We start from the raw sequence: 19,420 nt of genomic DNA, 5'->3' as shown, positions 1-19,420 counted from the left end.
TTGTATATCCATTTCTCAATAATGTCCCACTAGAAAGAAACTCTAGAAGCACTCGAGGATGCGACTCTGGAATCTCATGTAGTCAGGAACCCTGCTAGAAAGAATCTCTAGGAGCAAACAAAGTTGCAACATTGGAATCTCATGTAGACAGGAATTTAGAACAAAAGAACATTTTTGGCTGTCAATTGGAGGAAGAGTGCATAGGAACTTTAATCTTCTATTTTATTCAAGAAACTTATTGAAAGAAACCTGTACTAAATGCATTAAGCAAAAATCCCATACAAACTTTCTAAAAGTTTAATTTTTACAAAGCCCCAAATTTTCCAGATCTTTTTCATGTAGTGCTTGCAAAGCACATACAATTTTAAAGAATCAATATGAAAAACAAATAAACAAGGAGCATGCAAAAATGAGGGAAAGGATAAGCATGCATCTAGTTTCAGAGGTCTACATCAGCTTCCATGGTAATGCTAATCTTCATAAATCTGCCTACAAATAATCATGTTTAGCTTCTTCTTCCTAGCAATCTGGCTCTGATACCATGTAAAATTTTCTGCACAACAGAAAAATCTAGTTAGAAAAGAAAAAAAAAAAAACTTGCATATTGAAATCCGAAGAAAAAAAATTAATGTAATTAAATCATTTACATTACCATTTTGAAACTTGAATGAATTACAATGTGTTTATAGATCACAAAAGCAGAAATTATGCATGAAACAAAAGTGGAAGATGAAGAGGGAGTTAAAAACAAGAATAAGCTCCTTAATGAGCCTTACATGCAAAACGCATATGCACCGTCTCTCGTCCGTAAAATACGGTGCGGGACTAAACGTAAAGTGCGCTAACAAGTACCACAGTAGAAAAAGTAGAAAGAATTACGATAACAATAAATATCCAAACATATGCGTGTATTGTTATCTCATACAATTCAATGTACTTCATAGCAGTAAAAGCACTACTTGTAATATCAATTTCTATAATTCTTTCCATGCACACTCTACACTCGATCCTCTCGTACTGTTTTTGGCTCATTTTCCATAGAGAATGGTGTTGTACAGATGGGACAAGTATTGTGATCCTCAAGCCATGGCCAAATACAGTGAGAATGAAAGATATGTCGGATCATACAAGGAATTTCTCGAACCTCTTCTCCCAAAATAAAATCATCCCTACAAACTCCACAGAAAAGCCCATCATTAACATGAAAATCTGAAACTGTTACAATCGGCAGTCCCTCTACCAATTCTTTCGCCTTCCTTTCATTCTCCATTATCTTGACGATCTTTTTCCGAAGAGAATCGAAGGTATTGAAGACCCCACGTAGCCACCGAATATGACCAGGGAGTCGATCCTCGTGAACTTCAATCAGGCGAAATTCGGAATGTAATAAATCGTGAAGGCTGTTAAGATGTTGCAGACGACGAGGCAGAGTTTCACGTTCCATCAAACAATTTGCTTGCATGAATAGTTTGGTGGCTTCGATACGTAAATCCCCCATGCGGCATTCCAGGCTTTTGCACCACTCGACAAGTTCATTCGCCCTGCAACCCATTTTCCTCTCCTCCTGCATTTGCATTTCTTCACTTAACTGCCTTTAGCCACTTAGCACTGAGCTGATTTTCAATTTGGTATGCGAATTTGTGGAATGGGTTGCAGTTTTGTGAGAATATGTAGTGAATGAAGCGTCAGCGATAGTTTCTTCCTGCGACTCCTCAAAACAGGCGAGCCGTTGATCCAAACACTACTTAATTTAGGCATAACTTTTCACCGCTTATCTTTATAAAGAGCTTGTAAATTTATTATTAATTATTATTTCCAAATAGTTTTAAAATCAGAATTCTTAAAGTTAACTGATTTATTTTTAGATGTTTATTATTAACGATTATTTTAAAATATTATAAATTTATTTGATTTATCTTTAGTTTTGTTTTGAAGAAGGCATTCATAAGAAAAGAAAAATAATTACGTGCAGAGGCCTAACCTACAATGGCATCATGTAGGGGTCATCACAAGTAACGGTGTAAGAAATGGTTCGTATTCTTCCAGCTATGTATATTAGAACTGATAAAAGAAGAGTGGAACTAAAAAATAACTGCTTAGCATTGCGACAGTTACAATCATAACATATGAAATTTGAAGAGCCTTGCATCAACCTTTCAAATTCCGATCAGTTACAATGCTAATTTTTTTATTGACACAAAGCAGAGTACAATAAAAATAAAGCAGCAACGAAGATAAAGAAGAAAGATCGGTGCATTCACTCTTCAAAAACCAGCCTTAAGCGTCTATAAATTTGCAAGGAGGGTCCGCAAATCTGCAAGGAGAGCAATTAGTGAAATTAGAGCGATTATAGGATAATCTGAGAAGATGAGTTTTGAGGAGGTGAATGCGAATCCACAAGAAGTGAGATTCTGTCAAGACTCCATTTCAAGGAAGTTTACCCAGGACTATAGCTATTCCATAAATGAGAATCGCAGCTTTAGCGTCATCTCTAAACCATCATCTTGAGAGTGGTATGCCAGCAAATGGAAGAGGGGCTCATTAAGCCTTCTGATTTTCCACCAATTGAAGTATACAAAGATGAGAATGGTATAACCTGGTCCAACGACAACGGGAGATTGTGGGTGTTTTGAAAAGTTGGGGTTACAAGCGTACCAGCCACACTCTCTTCAACACCTCTATTTAGAGCTCCTCCTCCACCAGAAAAACGTGAGAAAATGGCTCGTGCAGATTATTTTCGTCTAGTTCATGGTGGCTAGTAATATTTCTTTTCACTTCCTCTGTATTGTACATAAAAATGCTTAACTTTTGCCTGGTACAGCATAAGTTGGGAAGGGTAGGTTTTTCTTGGGTTTAGGTTTGTTTTATATCTTGCAGTGTTTATACTATCTTCTGTTGTCACTTGCTTTTTCACACTCATCTGTAGATTTGGATTATATGTTATCTTTTGTTAGCTTTATGGTTGTTTGTCTTGAGGTTATTTCTATATATTTTGATTTCATAAAATCATTTAGCCATCTAATATGGGAGTACCAATCAGATTGAAATTTTTTTTTATTGAGAGTTAAAAACTAAAGGTTATCTATTTGATACATGCTAACTCTTCAACTTTCAATCAATTTATATTTATTAAAAAGAAAAAAAAAATCGTATGAAATTGTGTGTAAGAAAGGTAAACATTTTTATATATTATCTAAGAAATTCATTATTTAACATATGATATTGTCAAATAATATGTAAATTTACATACATAATAATTTAATCAATTTGATTACAATTAATATTACAATTTACCTTTTTTTCCTATCTTTTTATTTAATCAATTTGATTACAAATGTTTCACAGACATGGGGCATTTCAATTTGATTACTAATATAACTCACGAGCAAATAAATAGAAGTGAAATACAATGGCTATTGATCCATCATTTCAACCAAAAAATAAGGTGGTCAAATAAGTGAAATCAAATAGATTACGAATCATAAAAGAAATTGAATGTAAGCTTTGATCAATTTATTTATTTATTTATTTTTAAATATTATTTGTAAATCTCAAAAATCAATTATAAAATTATTTTATTCTAAAATTGATTGGTGATTCATTTAAAAATTAAAAATAAATAGAATTTAGTTTAACTGGAGAACATTAAATGATTTGCATGGAGAAAGCAAAAATATAATAGAAATATTATTTATATATCTACAAAAAAATTCCAAAAGATTCTATTTAGATTTTAATTTCTTAAGTTTATAATGGCTACATAGAATGTTTAATAGAAATATTAAAAAGAAAGGAAAAAATCTAATATCCAATTTAGAAACTTTAAAAAGGCTTGGAATACTAGATAGAAGTAATATTTTTATGAAAAAAAAAAAAAAGATCTTAATTTTCAATTTGGAAAGATCAAAAAGAATTTATATGTTTCTAAATTTCAATCATAAAAATATAATTTTTCTATATTAAAAAAATCAAAGTTATTTGCATGCACAAATATTTTAAAAATACTATATAATATTTAAGATATAAAAATATTTATTATTAAAAGTTTCTTATTTATCATATAATGTGATTTTTCTATTTTAGTTGAATTAAAAATATTTCAAAAATAACATATGATGATTGAATTAGAAATCTCAAAAATAATTTATCAAAAATTTTAAAGGTTAAAAGAAAATCATTTTAATTAAAAAAAAAGCTTTAAGCTATTTAAAAATGTCTTAATTTTATTAGAACAAAGTTTAAAGTTATTCATTTTATAGAATTATTGAATAATTATTTAAGACATATATGCTAGTACTAATCATAACTATGATCAACCACTTATCATAATCAAACCCTGACCTTGCCAATATTATTAATCTAGACTCAATTCCCTGACCATAACCTAACCCTAAACTAACCTAGGTAATCCTAATAATGATGTAAACCCTAACTATTATCCTAATCCTAATCTTAAACCCTATCCTAAACCATTACCCTAACCATGATTCAAACCCTAAACCTAACCATAGTTCTAGGCCCTAAGTCTATCCATAATCCCAACAATAACACTAATAATGGTGTACGCTAACCCTAATCCTTACCCTAAGCGTGATGTAAACATTACCATTAATCCTAATACTAACCCTTAACCCCAACCATGATGTAAAACATAACCCTAGAGCTATAATACTAATGTTAACCCTAACCCTAACCCATGTCGTGATGTAAACCATAAACTTTACCATAGTCCTAACCACAACTCTAAAACATTACCTTAATCATAACCTTAACCCTAACCCTTAACCTAACATAAACCCTAACCTAAACTAATCATAACCCTAAACACTAACTCTAAAAATAGGGAATGGCTCTACTGCCCTTAGGATGCACCAATCATATATTAAAATGTATTAATAATATATGAAGGGTATTGATATCTTGATGCATCCTAAGGGTTGGATAGTTGTTTCCCTAAAAGTAACCCTAAACCTAACCATGACGTACACCCTAAGCCTATCCATAATTCTAAACAAGATGTAAACCCTAATCCTAACCATGATGTAAATCCTAATCATAACCATAACAATAATTATAATCCTAAACCTAACAATAACCCAAACCCTAAACCCTAACCCAAACAATAAACCTAACACTAACCATGATGTAAATCCTAACCCTAACAATAACCATGATATAAACATGAACATTAATCCTAATAATGACCCTTAACCCTAAACCTAACCATAAAGTAAACCTTAACTCTAGCTATAATCCTAACCGTAAATGTAACCCTAAGCCTAACCATAAACCTAACCCTAACTCCAACCCCAACCATGATGAAAACCATAACCCTATCCATAATCCTTACCATAACTATAAACATTAACCCTAATCTAGCCATAAAAATAAACCCTAACCCTAACAATCATCCTTAGCCCTAACTCTAAACCTAATCCTAACCCTAACCCTAACCCTAACCCTAACCCTAGCCATCATCCTAACTATGACCCTAACCTCAACCATGATGTAAACAATAAACCTAACCATAACACAAACCATCACCCTAATCATAGTCCTTACCCTAACCCTAATCATAACACTAACCTAATCATAATCCTAAACCCTAACCCTAACAATAATCCTACCCTAAACTTAACCCTAACCTGAATGGAACCATAATCCTAATTTATTCCTAACCTTAATCTAGCCCAAACCCTAATCATAATTGAAATTTAGTACTAATTTAACCCTAACTTTCATGTAATTGAACCATAACCCTAACTTTGATGTAACCCTAAATGTAATTGTAACCCTAACATTATACCCTAGCCATAAACTTAACCTTACAACTAAACCCTAACCCTAACCATAATCCTAAACCAAAGCCAAACCCTAACCTTGATGGTAACCCTAACCATGATATACACCTTAACCATTATCATAAGCCTAACCTTAAACCCTAACCCTAATCATAACCCTAACCATGATGTAAACCTTAACCTTGACCATAATGCTAACCTAAAATTTAATCCAAAACACAACCATAAACCAAATCCTAATCCTAACCATATCCCCAATTATAACTCTAATAGTAACTGTAACTGTGATTGTGCTTACCCTAACCTTGAATTTGATGTAAACCCTAAACATAATTGTAACCATGGCACTAAACCCTAACCATGACCATAAATTTAACTCTAATATTAAACCATAATCATTACCCTAACCTTAACCATGATATAAACCCTAACCTAACTAATAAACCTAACTATCACCTAGACCCTAAACCCTAACCCAAGCAATAAACCTAACCCTAACCATGATCTAAATCCTAACCCTAACAATAACCATGATATCAACACTAACATTAATCCTAACACTAACCCTTAACTTTTACCCTAACCATGATGTAATCCTTAACCCTAGCCATAATCCTAACCATAAATGTAACCCTAAGGCTAACCATAAGCCTAACCTTAATTCCAACCCCAACCATGATGTAAACCATAACCCTAACCATAATTATTACCATAACTCTAAACCTTAACCCTAACCTAACCATTACCATAAACCCTAACCCTAATAATAATCATTAGCCCTGACCCTAAACCTAATCCTAACCATAACCATAACTCGAAACCTATCCCTAATTCTAAGAGTAAATCCTATCCATAATCCTAAACCTAATCATAACCCTAATCCAAACCATGATGTAAACCTTATCCTTGACCATAACACTAACCTTAACCCTAATGCTAACCATAACCATAATACATGTCATTAAACAAAGTTTAATATATCTCAGATTTTAGTATTGCTTTGATCTTGCAACACATATATATTAATAAAAATAGTCTAAATACATATATAAAATTGTAACGATAAAATAATATAGTTTATTTTAATAAAAAGATAGAATATAATTATATATTAATTTATTCTATGTTTTCCATGTTGTGCCACGCAACTGCCACTAGCATATATGTCTTAAATTTTAATTTAATCGATATAACATATGCTGAGAGATATCCTTCTCGAGGTGCCTATTTCAATTTAGGGTTCAAAATTGATTAAAAATAGGCGCCTCGAGAAGGATATCTCTCAGCATATGTTATATGGATTAAATTAAAATTTAAGACATATATGCTAGTTCATCAACATTTATACAAGAGTATAGAGTAATTAATAAGAAAATCATTTTACAGTATCTTCATAACTAATTTTAGAGTAAAATAATTTAGAAAATTATAAAAATAATTTTTATGGATCATATTATTTTATTTGTTATTTATTAAAATATAGGAATGAAAGAATTAAAAAATAAAATAGTGAAGAAAATCTTTATGGCTTATAAAAAGGAGAGACATATAAATTGTTATTAGGAATAAAGTATAAAATCGAATACTTATACAAGGGAGTTTGTCTAATTATAGGGAAAATAAAATAAAATTATGGCTAATTTTATCATTATTTGCAATTTTAAATTAGTTACTTGTATATAATCTTTTATTTAAATCAAAATTAAACTTCATAAAAATTTTATTTGTTTTGTACTAATTTTATTAATGCATATGTTTTTAACCAATCATGTTACAAGGATCTAACCTTGGTTTCGAATGGAGCCGGAGTCAGATGGAGATATTAGTAATCCTAAACCCTCGCCACAGACATTACCAGCCCTACCTAAGTCCTTTGCCGAGACCGTCGCCCATACTGCAGATGCAGTCTGCTCAACGACGCACTTCCTTAAGACTCCAGCAGGTGAAGGACCCAGTCAGGACGGTAAGCTCCCTTGCAATTCCTTGGGCTCTTTCTGCAATTCTCCGAACTCTGAAATGTTGGATGAAATTATTTCATAAAAACGTAGATTAAGTGACACTGCTATCTGTTTTGCCTATGTTGATGCTCAAAAATGCCCACCTAGAAAATTCATAGATGACTGGTTTCATAATTTATGGAATCTTAAACTAGGGCTTAAAATTACATTCTATAGACAAGTTCAAAGAGGTCTCTTTCTCATTTTCTTCAACACACATGAAGCCCAGTTGGAAGCTCTTAAATTCCAGTACTAGATGGTTGGAAATACATATTTTCGAGCCCTAGCCTGGTCTCCAGAGGCGGTTAATGAGGAAGTTCTCACGCTATCCTCTCCCAGATGGGTCATCCTCAAGGATGTCCCCCCCTTTTTGTGGCATTTTCTTCCCCAAATAATGGCACCTTTTGGTAAAATCGTTAGGGTTGATGAAACTGCTAGATTGGTGCCCAACCTACATGCAAGAATGCTTGTCTCAATCAAGCCCGAAATCGGCATTCCACCATCTTTAAACCTAGATATTAATGGAGACACATTCGTCTGCCCGATTGAAATACTTGGAGGATTAAATGTTTGTTTTCTCTACAAAAGAAAAGGGCACGTTCGCAAAAATTGCCCAATTATCATTCGTAGGAAGCAAATGCATAATTCTGGTGAAACTTCTGTAAACCCTAAAAATGTTAATAATACGCAACCTCCCCCTCATATTATTGAGATCCCTAAAGATGTGTTGTCCATAGATCCTGGTCCCTCTCCTATTATCGCTAACCCTCTCGTGCCCGATCGTGCACCCTTGGCCTCTGAGCCCCTCATCCCTATTGCCATCCCCTCTCACAACCCTGTTGACTCGCCCGCTGATGGTTTCCAGCTTGTTACATCTAGAAACGGAGGCGTAAACTTACCCCTCTCAAAGCCCTAAACCCTAGCCATTCCTCCTCCAGCCAGTTGGCCTCTTCTCCTAAATCCTTGGTCCTTGAGCAGTCCCCTGTTAAATCTATGGTTAGAAATATGGTTAATAAGTTGGAAAACCCCAGCCATGATGATGATGCTAGCATTAGCAATAACCCTGCAATGATCCTTAGATCTGGAACCCCCGTTCATTCAGTCTCCTCTTCACTTGCAGGACTTACTTCTGACACTAACACCATTAATCCCTCAGCTTCAAATTCACTCAAAGAAATAGAGGAAAATCATATAATAGAGGTTATATATGCCAATAAAGGTCTAGAAGAAATTAGATCTAGCACTATGCTCCCTGGCTTTCCAGGCTCCCAGTTGTCTGGGTCCAACATAGGAGGAAATGCCGATACTAGAGCAGAGCCTCCTAAAACCAGTGAAGATAATGAGGAAGCTATGAAAGGACACTCCCTTATTAAAAAAAAAGGTAGGCCTATGGGCTCCAAAAACAAGAATAAATCTGGTGATCAACAACGATCTCCCTACTAGCCCCCCATAAACCCTCTACCTTGATGAAATACATATCATGGAACATTCGCGGCCTTGAGTCGCCTGACAGAAAATTTGTTATCAAAAGGTTTTTGAATTTGCACAAAAAATTAGATTTTCTGATGTTACAAGAACTTAAATCTGTTGGGTTCTCCCTCAATGCATCGCTTGATTTCATTTGGCGAGATGCAATCAAAATCTGTAGCAACCACCCGAAAGGTAAAGGAGGGGTTGGGCTTCTTCTCACCCCTAAATGGGCTATGCACCTCAAAGATAAAGGAACCTCTCCCTGTAATAGAGTAGCTTGGGCTACCTTAGAGATAAAGGGTTCTTGCTTTGGCATATGCTCCATTTATGCTTCTAATGATTATAAGGAATGAATATCCCTCTGGAATTGGTTAGCTTCCCTCCCAAATATTCCCTGGGTCATGTCTGGGGACTTTAATATGACTGAATCCTAGAATGACATGGCTGGGGGTCTCCCGTTTGAATGGAAAAACTTAGAAAAGCCTCATTGGGATAGATTCAAATAGCATCTACAACTCTTTGACCCCTTGGAAGCCACTAAACCTAACAACCCTAACCTATGGCATACCTGGCGCAACTTTCAGCAAAGTACCAATCGGATCTACTCTAGGTTAGATAGGTTCTACGCTAATAGAGACTTCTTTTCCTTTTCCCCCAGCCAGTTTGGGAATGTGGTTGCAATCCTACCAACTACCCTATCTGACCACTTCCCCATCTTAGCCATTATCAACATCATAAACTCCATCACCCCTTGCCACTCCTGTAATAAGAAATTCTTGCTTAATACGTCCTTGTTGCAAGATGAGGATGTCCTTATTGCCATCAAATTAATTAGACTCTTCAATCTGCAACCGCATCTACCCCAATCCCCCTTGAGTAGATGGTAGATGAACATTTCTTCCTGGTAGATTCTACTCCAAACCATTGGCCAAAAGAAAGCCAAGGACTTCAGGTTCATAGAAAAAAATCTTACTCTGCGCCTTCACTCCCTTGAGCATGAAATTCAATTGCAGCCCTCTTCCCCTACCTTGGCTAGGTAGGTCTCCAAGGCTAGAGATATCCTCAGAAAGCACCAGTAGGTTAAGATCAGAGGTGCTTTCATCAGAGCCTGTAACCATTGGCTCTAGTTTGGTGATAAGGGCTCCAAAATATTCTTTAATCTGCTCAAACAAAAACAGATCAGGGAAAAAATTGATAGAATATCTATAGACAATAAGGAACTCCTTGATATCTATGACATCAAAGAAGCCTTTGAAGTATTTTACAAGACTCTGTTTACCTCTGAGGATAATGAGGCTTCGGCAGATGCCCGCACCAGATGTAGGACCATTATCCCTAATAGAATCTCTGAGGACAAATCCAACCTCCGCAAAGCTAAGCTAACCATGCACGAAATAAAGGATGCCATTAAGGCTCTTAAGGATAACAAAGCCCCAGGCTTTGATGGACTTCCTGCTGAATTCTACAAAACTAACATTGACTGGATTACCGACGACCTTTATGATATCTATAATGAAGCCCTTGCCACAGGCACCCGGGGGGAATTCATAAATAGGGGTATCATTAAGCTTATCCTAAAAGAAGGGGATAAAGCCTTGATTAAAAATTGGAGGCCAATCACCCTCCTTAATGTCTCCTACAAGATCCTAGCCAAAGCCTTAGCCTCCCGACTTGAGAAGATCCTCCCCAAGTTCATATGTTCCACCCAAACAGGGTTCATCAAAGGCAAGTAAATCCTGGAAAATCTTGTAACGAGTTGGGAATCCAAGGAATGGGCTAGGACCTCCAACCAAGATGCAGCCATGTTCCTTGTCGACTTTGAGAAAGCATATGATAGGGTGGAATGGAACTTCATCCTCATGATGCTCTCTGCCTTTGGCTTTCCTAGCGAATTCTGTGACTATGTTCGAATCCTCCTTAAAGATGCATCTATCCTACTTGAGATCAATTGGACCCTCTCCTAGTCGATTCCCCTCTCTAGATCGATTAGACAGGGCTGCCCCCTTGCCCTTGCTCTATTTGTAATTGCTTTTGACGCCCTGTATTATCTCCTTAGAGATGACACCATGTCCCCCCATGTCCAAGGCATTACCCTACCGAATGACTCTGAGCTGATCAACATCCAATTTGCTGATGATACCTCATTCTTCCTGAAGCTCTCAACACACAATATTGATTCCCTCAATCAAAAACTTGACATTTTTGGTAAGGCCTCTGGAGCCCAAGTATCCAACACCAATTCCATTCTACTTGGTTGGAAAGAGAATCCCCCAGACTGGCTTCAACAATTTGGCTATGCGTGGGGAGGAACCACCAAACTAGTCCGTTATCTTGGCATCCCCTTTTCTTTATCTCCCTCTCTTAAGGACATGTGGGGTTGGGTGAAGGGAAAGATAGATAGTAAACTCAACAAGTGGGACAATAGGGTTCTCTCCCTTGCTGGCAAGATTCAAGTCTGCCAAAAAATCCTATCCTCATACAGTATCTACTACTCCTTAGTTTGGATGTTTAGCAACTACCAAATCCTTAAAATCTAAAAGGCTATCAAACAGTTCCTTTGGTTGGATGGGAAGGGTAAAAGGAAAGCCCATGCAGTCAAATGGACCTGGTGCCACTTGGATAAAAAACTTGGTGGTCTAGGCCTTAAGGATCTTAGACTGGAAGGCATCTCCCTTGCAGCCAAATGGATATTCCACTCTTTGGAAGGGAAAGAACCCTAGAAAATCCTCATTAGGAACAACATACAAAACGGTGTTCCCAAAATATTGAAAACTTGGAAAGCTCTCCCGCTTAGTGACCTAATTGCTGGCAGCTTTCTCATGTCTGTCCAAGGCACCTGGGTGTTCAAATCTATCTGGAAAGCCTGGGAGCATGTGCGTGGTCTAATCAGCAACTCGAGCATCAACTCTGATAAGTCCCTACACGGTGAAAGGTCAATATGGTGGAACTTCCATCATAACTCCAAACCCCTTGCCCTAACCCAAGGCTGCTCAGCTAAGCATTGGCATAATAAAGGAATCAAGTACACTATGGATATTCTTGAACATGATCACCTTATTAGCTAGGAAGCCCTTAGCACTAAATATGACCTCCCTGCATCTCATAAGAAGACATACAATATGATTAAAACTGCTTGCGTTCCCTTTAACCTCCCTAAGAACACCCATGTAGACGCCCAGAGGTACCTTTCATTCCCATGGAAGGATGGCTCTACCCTCCCTAAAATTAAAGCCAAATCTATCTACGCCCTGTTAAACAGTGATCCATTGGTGATTGAGCACGTCAACAAACTATGGTATGTTAATCTTAGGCCCCACACTTGGCAGCAATCTTTTGTGAAACTTTGGCGATCCCCCATTCCTCCTAAGATTCAGTGCTTCAGATGGAAACTTATGTTGGACAGATTACCTATTAGGATATCAACTGAATATGACCAGTGCTCTATTTGCAGAAAACCTGAGACTGCACACCACATCTTCTTTGATTGCCCCTTTTCTAGAGATATTTGGCTTCTGTTTGGAATTTCTATTGCAGAATTTGTGTTTCCTCTTGATATAGTTACTGGTTTTATTCATGGACTGAGAAAGGATACTAATCTTGTTTGGAAAATCTTATCTTCATATATTCTTTGGTTATTTGGAAACTCAAAAATGAGGAGAAGTTCCAAGGTATTACAAGGGAACGTACCGAGTTTTTTAAAAAACTCACACATTACAAAATTGCTGTGCAGGTCTGTTTCATGATGAACGTCGAGAGAAATAAGCTACTGTGGTTCCTAAAAGATGGTAGGGAAACCATGTTTGTTTACGAGATGCATGATGGGTACGAATGGGATAGGATCGCAGAGAACCAGACCTCCTTCGATAAGGCAGTGCAGAAGCTGATAAAGGATCTATAGGACAGTAGGCCTCCTCCCTTCAATAGGATTGAGATGTGCTCCCAAATCCTTGCTAGAAAGAAGGTGGTCTAGATGGAAGGCGAATAGGGTTGGACCACATGGCTGGAGGATCAGGATGAGATCCTCCAATTCTGATTTATTCTGCTATGCCCCCTCTTTTTGGATAGTTAGATAACTGTATATTTTCCTCTAATTGGCAGTTGAGGCCCTTCCCCCTGCTCCCTAGTTTTGTATAAAATCTCTATCTATATTTTGAACTCTCGATTTCTAATATAAAAAATCATGTTACAAGAAATTTTCATATAAACAATAGAAACTTACATATGTTCAAAATAGAAACTTTCATTTTGTAACTAATATTTATCTATACATTTAGCCATATAGCTAAATTTGATAAGTTTCCTTTGTAAAAGATAGAATAAATAGTTATTAAGAGTAATTAGGAAATGTATTGTTTTTTAAAGATAGATTTTATGTTGTGATTAATATTATCTATGCATTTAACAATATAAGTATGTATCTTAAACTATCTAGGAAAAGCGAAAAAGAATGCCTCAGAGAAATGGTTCGACTTTCTATTTGGATGTGAGCATTATGAAGCTCCAATTGACAAATTTGGATGAAGAAGAAGAAGATTAATAGCTTCATTTTTTTACAATATTATTGAACAACTAAATGTAATTTTAGTAGTTTTTTTTCCTGGCATTTAAAATTGGCTAACAATTATGTAATAACTTATTGAACCTACAACAATTACTAGTTTCTATGAAAAATTAAATATTTTCATAGTATATCGAGTCCTATTATTATTTTAAATTCATCTTGTTTAACTTAGAATGAATTAGTTAAGATATAGTTTTTCATATTTCATTTGAATGATCATATTTATTATGATGTGATTATTGAAGTTATTTTTATATTCATTTAAATGTTTTAATTCACTTCTAGGTATTAATTTGTCCTAGTTATATTACTATTTTTTATCAATGATTCATTCATTACAATTAATATATATTGCATTCCAATCTTAGCTTAAGAGAATTTGAATTAGACTCTGATTATCACTATAAAGCAAGTATAGTATATGTAGATAAGTCATCATTGAATTTTGATTCAAATTCAATTCAATATTAAATTATCAAACAAATATTCTTATTCAAATATAAAATAAAATAATACAAAATTCTTTCATTTTTATAAATTATTAATTTTTGAAAGTAAAATTTTCAATCTTAAAAATTTCTTTTAAAATTAATTAGTTTCATATTTTATTTTTATACATGAAAAGACACATATACATATATATGAATAAGCAATATACAAACTATACACAAACAATTTTAAAACTTTAAAATACAAATGAATTAAAATTTTACTTTTTAAAATTTAAAAACAATATATAACATCAACAAATGTTGCACATATTTTGTCACTATTTCCTTTCATATTTTTTAGATTGAAGTCTTTCTTAAATATATGTTATATATACCTTGTATTATATAAAAATAATTACAAATTGTATATACATGTAAAAATGTTAAAGAAAACTTTTAAATAGATTTTCAGCAAGAAATATATACTACATTTATTTACACATTCTCAAATATGATATGGAAATTTATAATCACTAGGCTTTTACGAAAAACATAGAAAGTAGAAAATTTGTAGCTTCCGATATGTGTACCTTGCATTCAATATCTTTTCATTATCTAAAAATATTTTTTTAGGTTTATGAAAGACAAAATAGTTATTAGCAATTTTGTTTACTTATATGTCCAGGCCAAGCATTTGTATGGGTGGGAAAAGAGGTAAATGGATATGAACAAAGTCATTAGCAATATTTTAATGTAAAATATATATTGATATATAAATATATGTAAAAATATAGAATTTTTTATGTCACTTACTTATCAATCATACATATCTATGAACATCACATTCTCTCATTTATATGGCTATGGAAGTTTCCATTCAAATTTAAAAATATGAAATTTAAAGTTTACGTAATTTTCACATATAATCTTCTTAACAAAGATGAACTATACACATTTTACATAACCTATGGTTATGCTCATTTGTTTAAATGTATTTAATTCATTTATTTTTCACATACATTATTTTACTAGTTATATTTTCATATCATTCAAGTTACAAACTTCTATTAGAGTGCTAAAAAGAATCTAAATGTGTGACTAAGCAAGGATACTATTATATATATATATATATAAAATTAATTGTTCATTTCAGATAACATGTCTATTTGTGACATTCCAACAATTCCACCTAAGTATTCATATACCACTTGTTTTTAGATGAAAAAATAAAATAAATTAAGTTAAATCAACTGAAGAGAAAATAAATTATTACATATTTTAGAAATCCATAGTATTGCCACACACACTGCAATGAAAATAAATCATTGTATTTCCATTTTCCCATAAAGAATTGAAACACAAATCATATAATCATATTATAAATATTTTTCAAATTATAATGAAGGTTTTGTCCACTTTGTGATATAACTTTGTCCTATAGTTCTTAAATTTTAAATATGATTTATTTTAATACATCGAAATAATTTTAAAATAAATATATTATAAATGGTGTGATAATGCTTTAGAATGAAAACTTCTTATGCTCAATTGTGATTTAATTGATAGTATTAAAGAAAAGGGAAACTAAGAGTCAAATCAATATTGGTGAGCTATATGCATGAAAAATTTATGTTCAAAATAATACTGATGAACAATAGTGACCATGTCTCACCTTTGCATGAAGCAGGAAGTTTGTCTACTTGGCATTTATGGAGGACGCTCTTGAAATTGGAGACTTAGTGCAAACGTTATTTTATTAATATTCTCAAGAACTTTGGACTTGTCAAAGGAAAAAAACATAATGTATACCAAATGCAGTGGCCTTAATTGATAAATGGGACAATAAAATGACTAATTTTTCGTATTGCAAAAGCCCAATCAATTTTACAGAATTTGTTAAAAAAATGAGTCAACCATGGAAAGAGAGAAGTTCTAACAAACCTAATTTTATCCAACTATCGTTTTAAATTTTTGTTTTTCCATAATGTATGGAGCCACATCAATACTATAATCTGGTCCAATTATCAATCTCCATCCACATTTTATCCTTATGCATATGATATATATGTAGATCTGATTTCTAAACCTATTACATGAGGCCATTACAGTATACGAACTAGATTGATATCAATATGAATATTTAAAAATTGTTCATTCTTTCAATTTGTGTAGCATTAGTTCAACAAAGCATAATAAACATGAAAATGTATAACATGTATAAAGAAAAATTGGGACATTGATTAAAGAATATTAAATTATTCACAAAAAAATAAAAAAAATATATTTTGTATATCAAAGTCAATTATGAATAAAAAATATTGGTTAATAAAAATATATTAAAACTATAATCACAAACCTACTAAAGCTCTCAACCAAATTGAACCCAAACCTTAAATTGTAGCCTAATCCATACACTAAACCTAATAAAACCCTAAGCATAAACCAAATGAACCCCTATTGGAACTTTAATCTTATATACAACTCAACCCTATTCTTAAAGAAAATTAAACCCAAATATTGAACCAAATTTAACCTTAGGAAATTGAACTATAAACGTAACACTAAACCAAAATAAACCCTAACTTTAAATCATATTGAACCCTAACACTAAACCAAATAAAATGCCAACTATAAAACTAATTGAATTATAAATCAAATTAATCTCTAACCCTATACCAAATGTAACCTTAACCCTAAACTTAACCTTAACCATGGCCTTAACCAAAACACTAACCCTATACAAAATTCAATCTTAACCCTATATTGAATTCAACCCAAACCTTTCAACAAATTAAAATTTAACCCTAAAACTAAACCAAACTAAATCTTAACCTTAAAACTAAGCTAAAGTGAAACTTAAAAATGTTTCTAATTAAATTTACTCTACTATATGCATATTAAATAACATATATAATTAGATACCCTAATTCTATAACTTGACCAAATTAAACCCTTATTGTAAAACCTACAAACCAAATTGAACTATAGCCCTACAAACCAAATTGAATATTAACTATAACCATACATGAAATTCAATTCTAACCCTTATCCTAATTAAACACTAAGCAACCTAATCCTAAATAAACACTAAATAATATTGAACCCTGCTCCTAAATTAATAGTAAACCAAATTGAATTGAGACCGAATTCATTTTTCTTATTGTGTTTAATATGTAACATTGAATTAATTTTATTAGTTTCATTTTTTATTTTTACTTATTAAATTATAATGTTTATTTTGTTTTCTTATATATTGCCAGCTAACTCTCTTTTACATTGTCAAAATTTTGTGGCTCTCTTGCAGTGAGGAAGAACGATATTTTTTTAAATTTGAGACATTGATCTATTGAGATTTTACCCACATCTCAAAAGTGTTTACATGAGGGAGAAAATAATTTGATTTTAGTAATTGCATAGCCTATTTGATTTCTAATATGTAGATATAATTTGTGTTCTGCTATGTAGCTTTATTGTGATTTTACCAACATTCCAACATTCCAAAAGTGTTTACATATTCATATTATTACTTTTAAGGTGAAAATAATTTAATTTTAGTAATTGCATAGTTTATTTGATTTCTAATATTTAGATATAATTTGTGTTCTTTTATGTAGTTTATTGATTGTATATAATAGCCATTTTTTGAATTTAATAACTAAATTCAAGATTATTATTTTAAAGTTTGTTAGGCATCAAAACTTTGTCTATCTATTAAATAATCAAAGGGAATTAATTTTTATAAATTTTCAATATACTACTTCTTTATATAATTAAATTAATTATAAATTAATTATTTATTTTTTAAAATATATTCTATGTTATGATTTATTTATTCAAGATTAGTTTCTAAATGTTAGTTAGGAAGGAAAACCTTTTCCCTCTATTAAATAATTAAAAGAGAATTATGTTTTAATAGTGTCTCTTATATATATAATTAATGTAAATATAAATTTATTTCTAATATTTTAAATATTATAGATTTATTTTTTAATATATATTTTACAATAAAAACTCATGAGTTATATTATAATGTAAATAATGTGGGCCCAAATAGTAGCTCTATTTGAACACTTTATGTAGTCATAATTGAATATTAATTTAATTCAACACAAAATCAAATTAAAGCCTAACCTAAAATTCAATTAAACATCAAACCAAATCCAACCCTAACCCTAATAATAAACCAAAATGAAATCTAATTTTAAACCTAATTAAAACTAACCCTAACCATATACCACATTGAAGCTAAATCCTAAACTAGGTTTCACCCTAACCCCAACATTAATCCAAATGGATCACTATCAATAAACCAAATTGATGTTTAGTCCTAAACCAATTTGAACAAGTTACACCAAATTCAACCAAATTAAACCCAAATATTCAACAAAATTCAATGAATCCGAATCATATAAACATTATACCAAATTGAATGACAATGCTAAAAAAATATATCCTAAAACAAACACTAAACCATTTTGAACCCCTAAACGTTAAACCCTAAACCTAATTAAATGAAATGATAAATAAAATTGAACTCTAACTCTAAACTTAACCTGTATTTAACCCTAGTCCTAACATTAAAATAAATGGAGTCCTATACAAAATTAAACACTAACCCTATACTAGATTGAAGTAAAATGCTAAAGGAAATTAATACCGTAACCATAAAACTAAACCAAATTATATCATAATTGAATAGTAAACCAAATTGCACCATAACTCTAAAGACAATGGAATGCTTACACTAAACTAAATTGAGCCCTATACTAAATTGAACCCTATACCTAATTAAACCCTAACCATGTACTAAATCAAATCAATCAAAGCCATAAACTAAATTATACCATAACTATAAAACTAAACCAAATTATACTCCATCCCTAAACCAAACTGAATACTATACCAAATGAACACTAACCCTATACCAAATTGAAACAAAGCCATAAGACAAATTCAATTTAACCATGATACTAATTGAAATTGAACCCTAAACCTCAACCTAATTGAAAATTAAACTAAATTGAATCCTAAGTCTAAACCAAATCCAATCCAAATTTAAAATTAAATTGAACCCTAAACCTAATAGTAAACCAAATTGAACCCTAAACATAGCACTAACCCAAGTTAAATTGTAACCCTAAACCTTATTAAAGCCTTATC

General features: G+C 32.5%; 1 protein-coding gene across 1 annotated transcript; it reads right to left on the bottom strand.

Annotated features, from left to right (window-relative positions):
• Nucleotides 1-997: 997 nt before the first annotated feature.
• Nucleotides 998-1,576, bottom strand: LOC131858362 (E3 ubiquitin-protein ligase RING1-like). The gene has a single exon (XM_059211585.1). The coding sequence runs from the start codon at nucleotides 1,574-1,576 to the stop codon at nucleotides 998-1,000; it is 579 nt and encodes a 192-aa protein (XP_059067568.1).
• Between the last annotated feature and the right edge of the window lie 17,844 nt (nucleotides 1,577-19,420).

This window comes from Cryptomeria japonica, chromosome 9, assembly GCF_030272615.1.
Source record: "Cryptomeria japonica chromosome 9, Sugi_1.0, whole genome shotgun sequence".
Lineage (NCBI taxonomy): Eukaryota > Viridiplantae > Streptophyta > Pinopsida > Cupressales > Cupressaceae > Cryptomeria > Cryptomeria japonica.
Note: the sequence above shows the minus strand (reverse complement) of the source record. Positions and strands in the feature narration are given on the sequence as shown.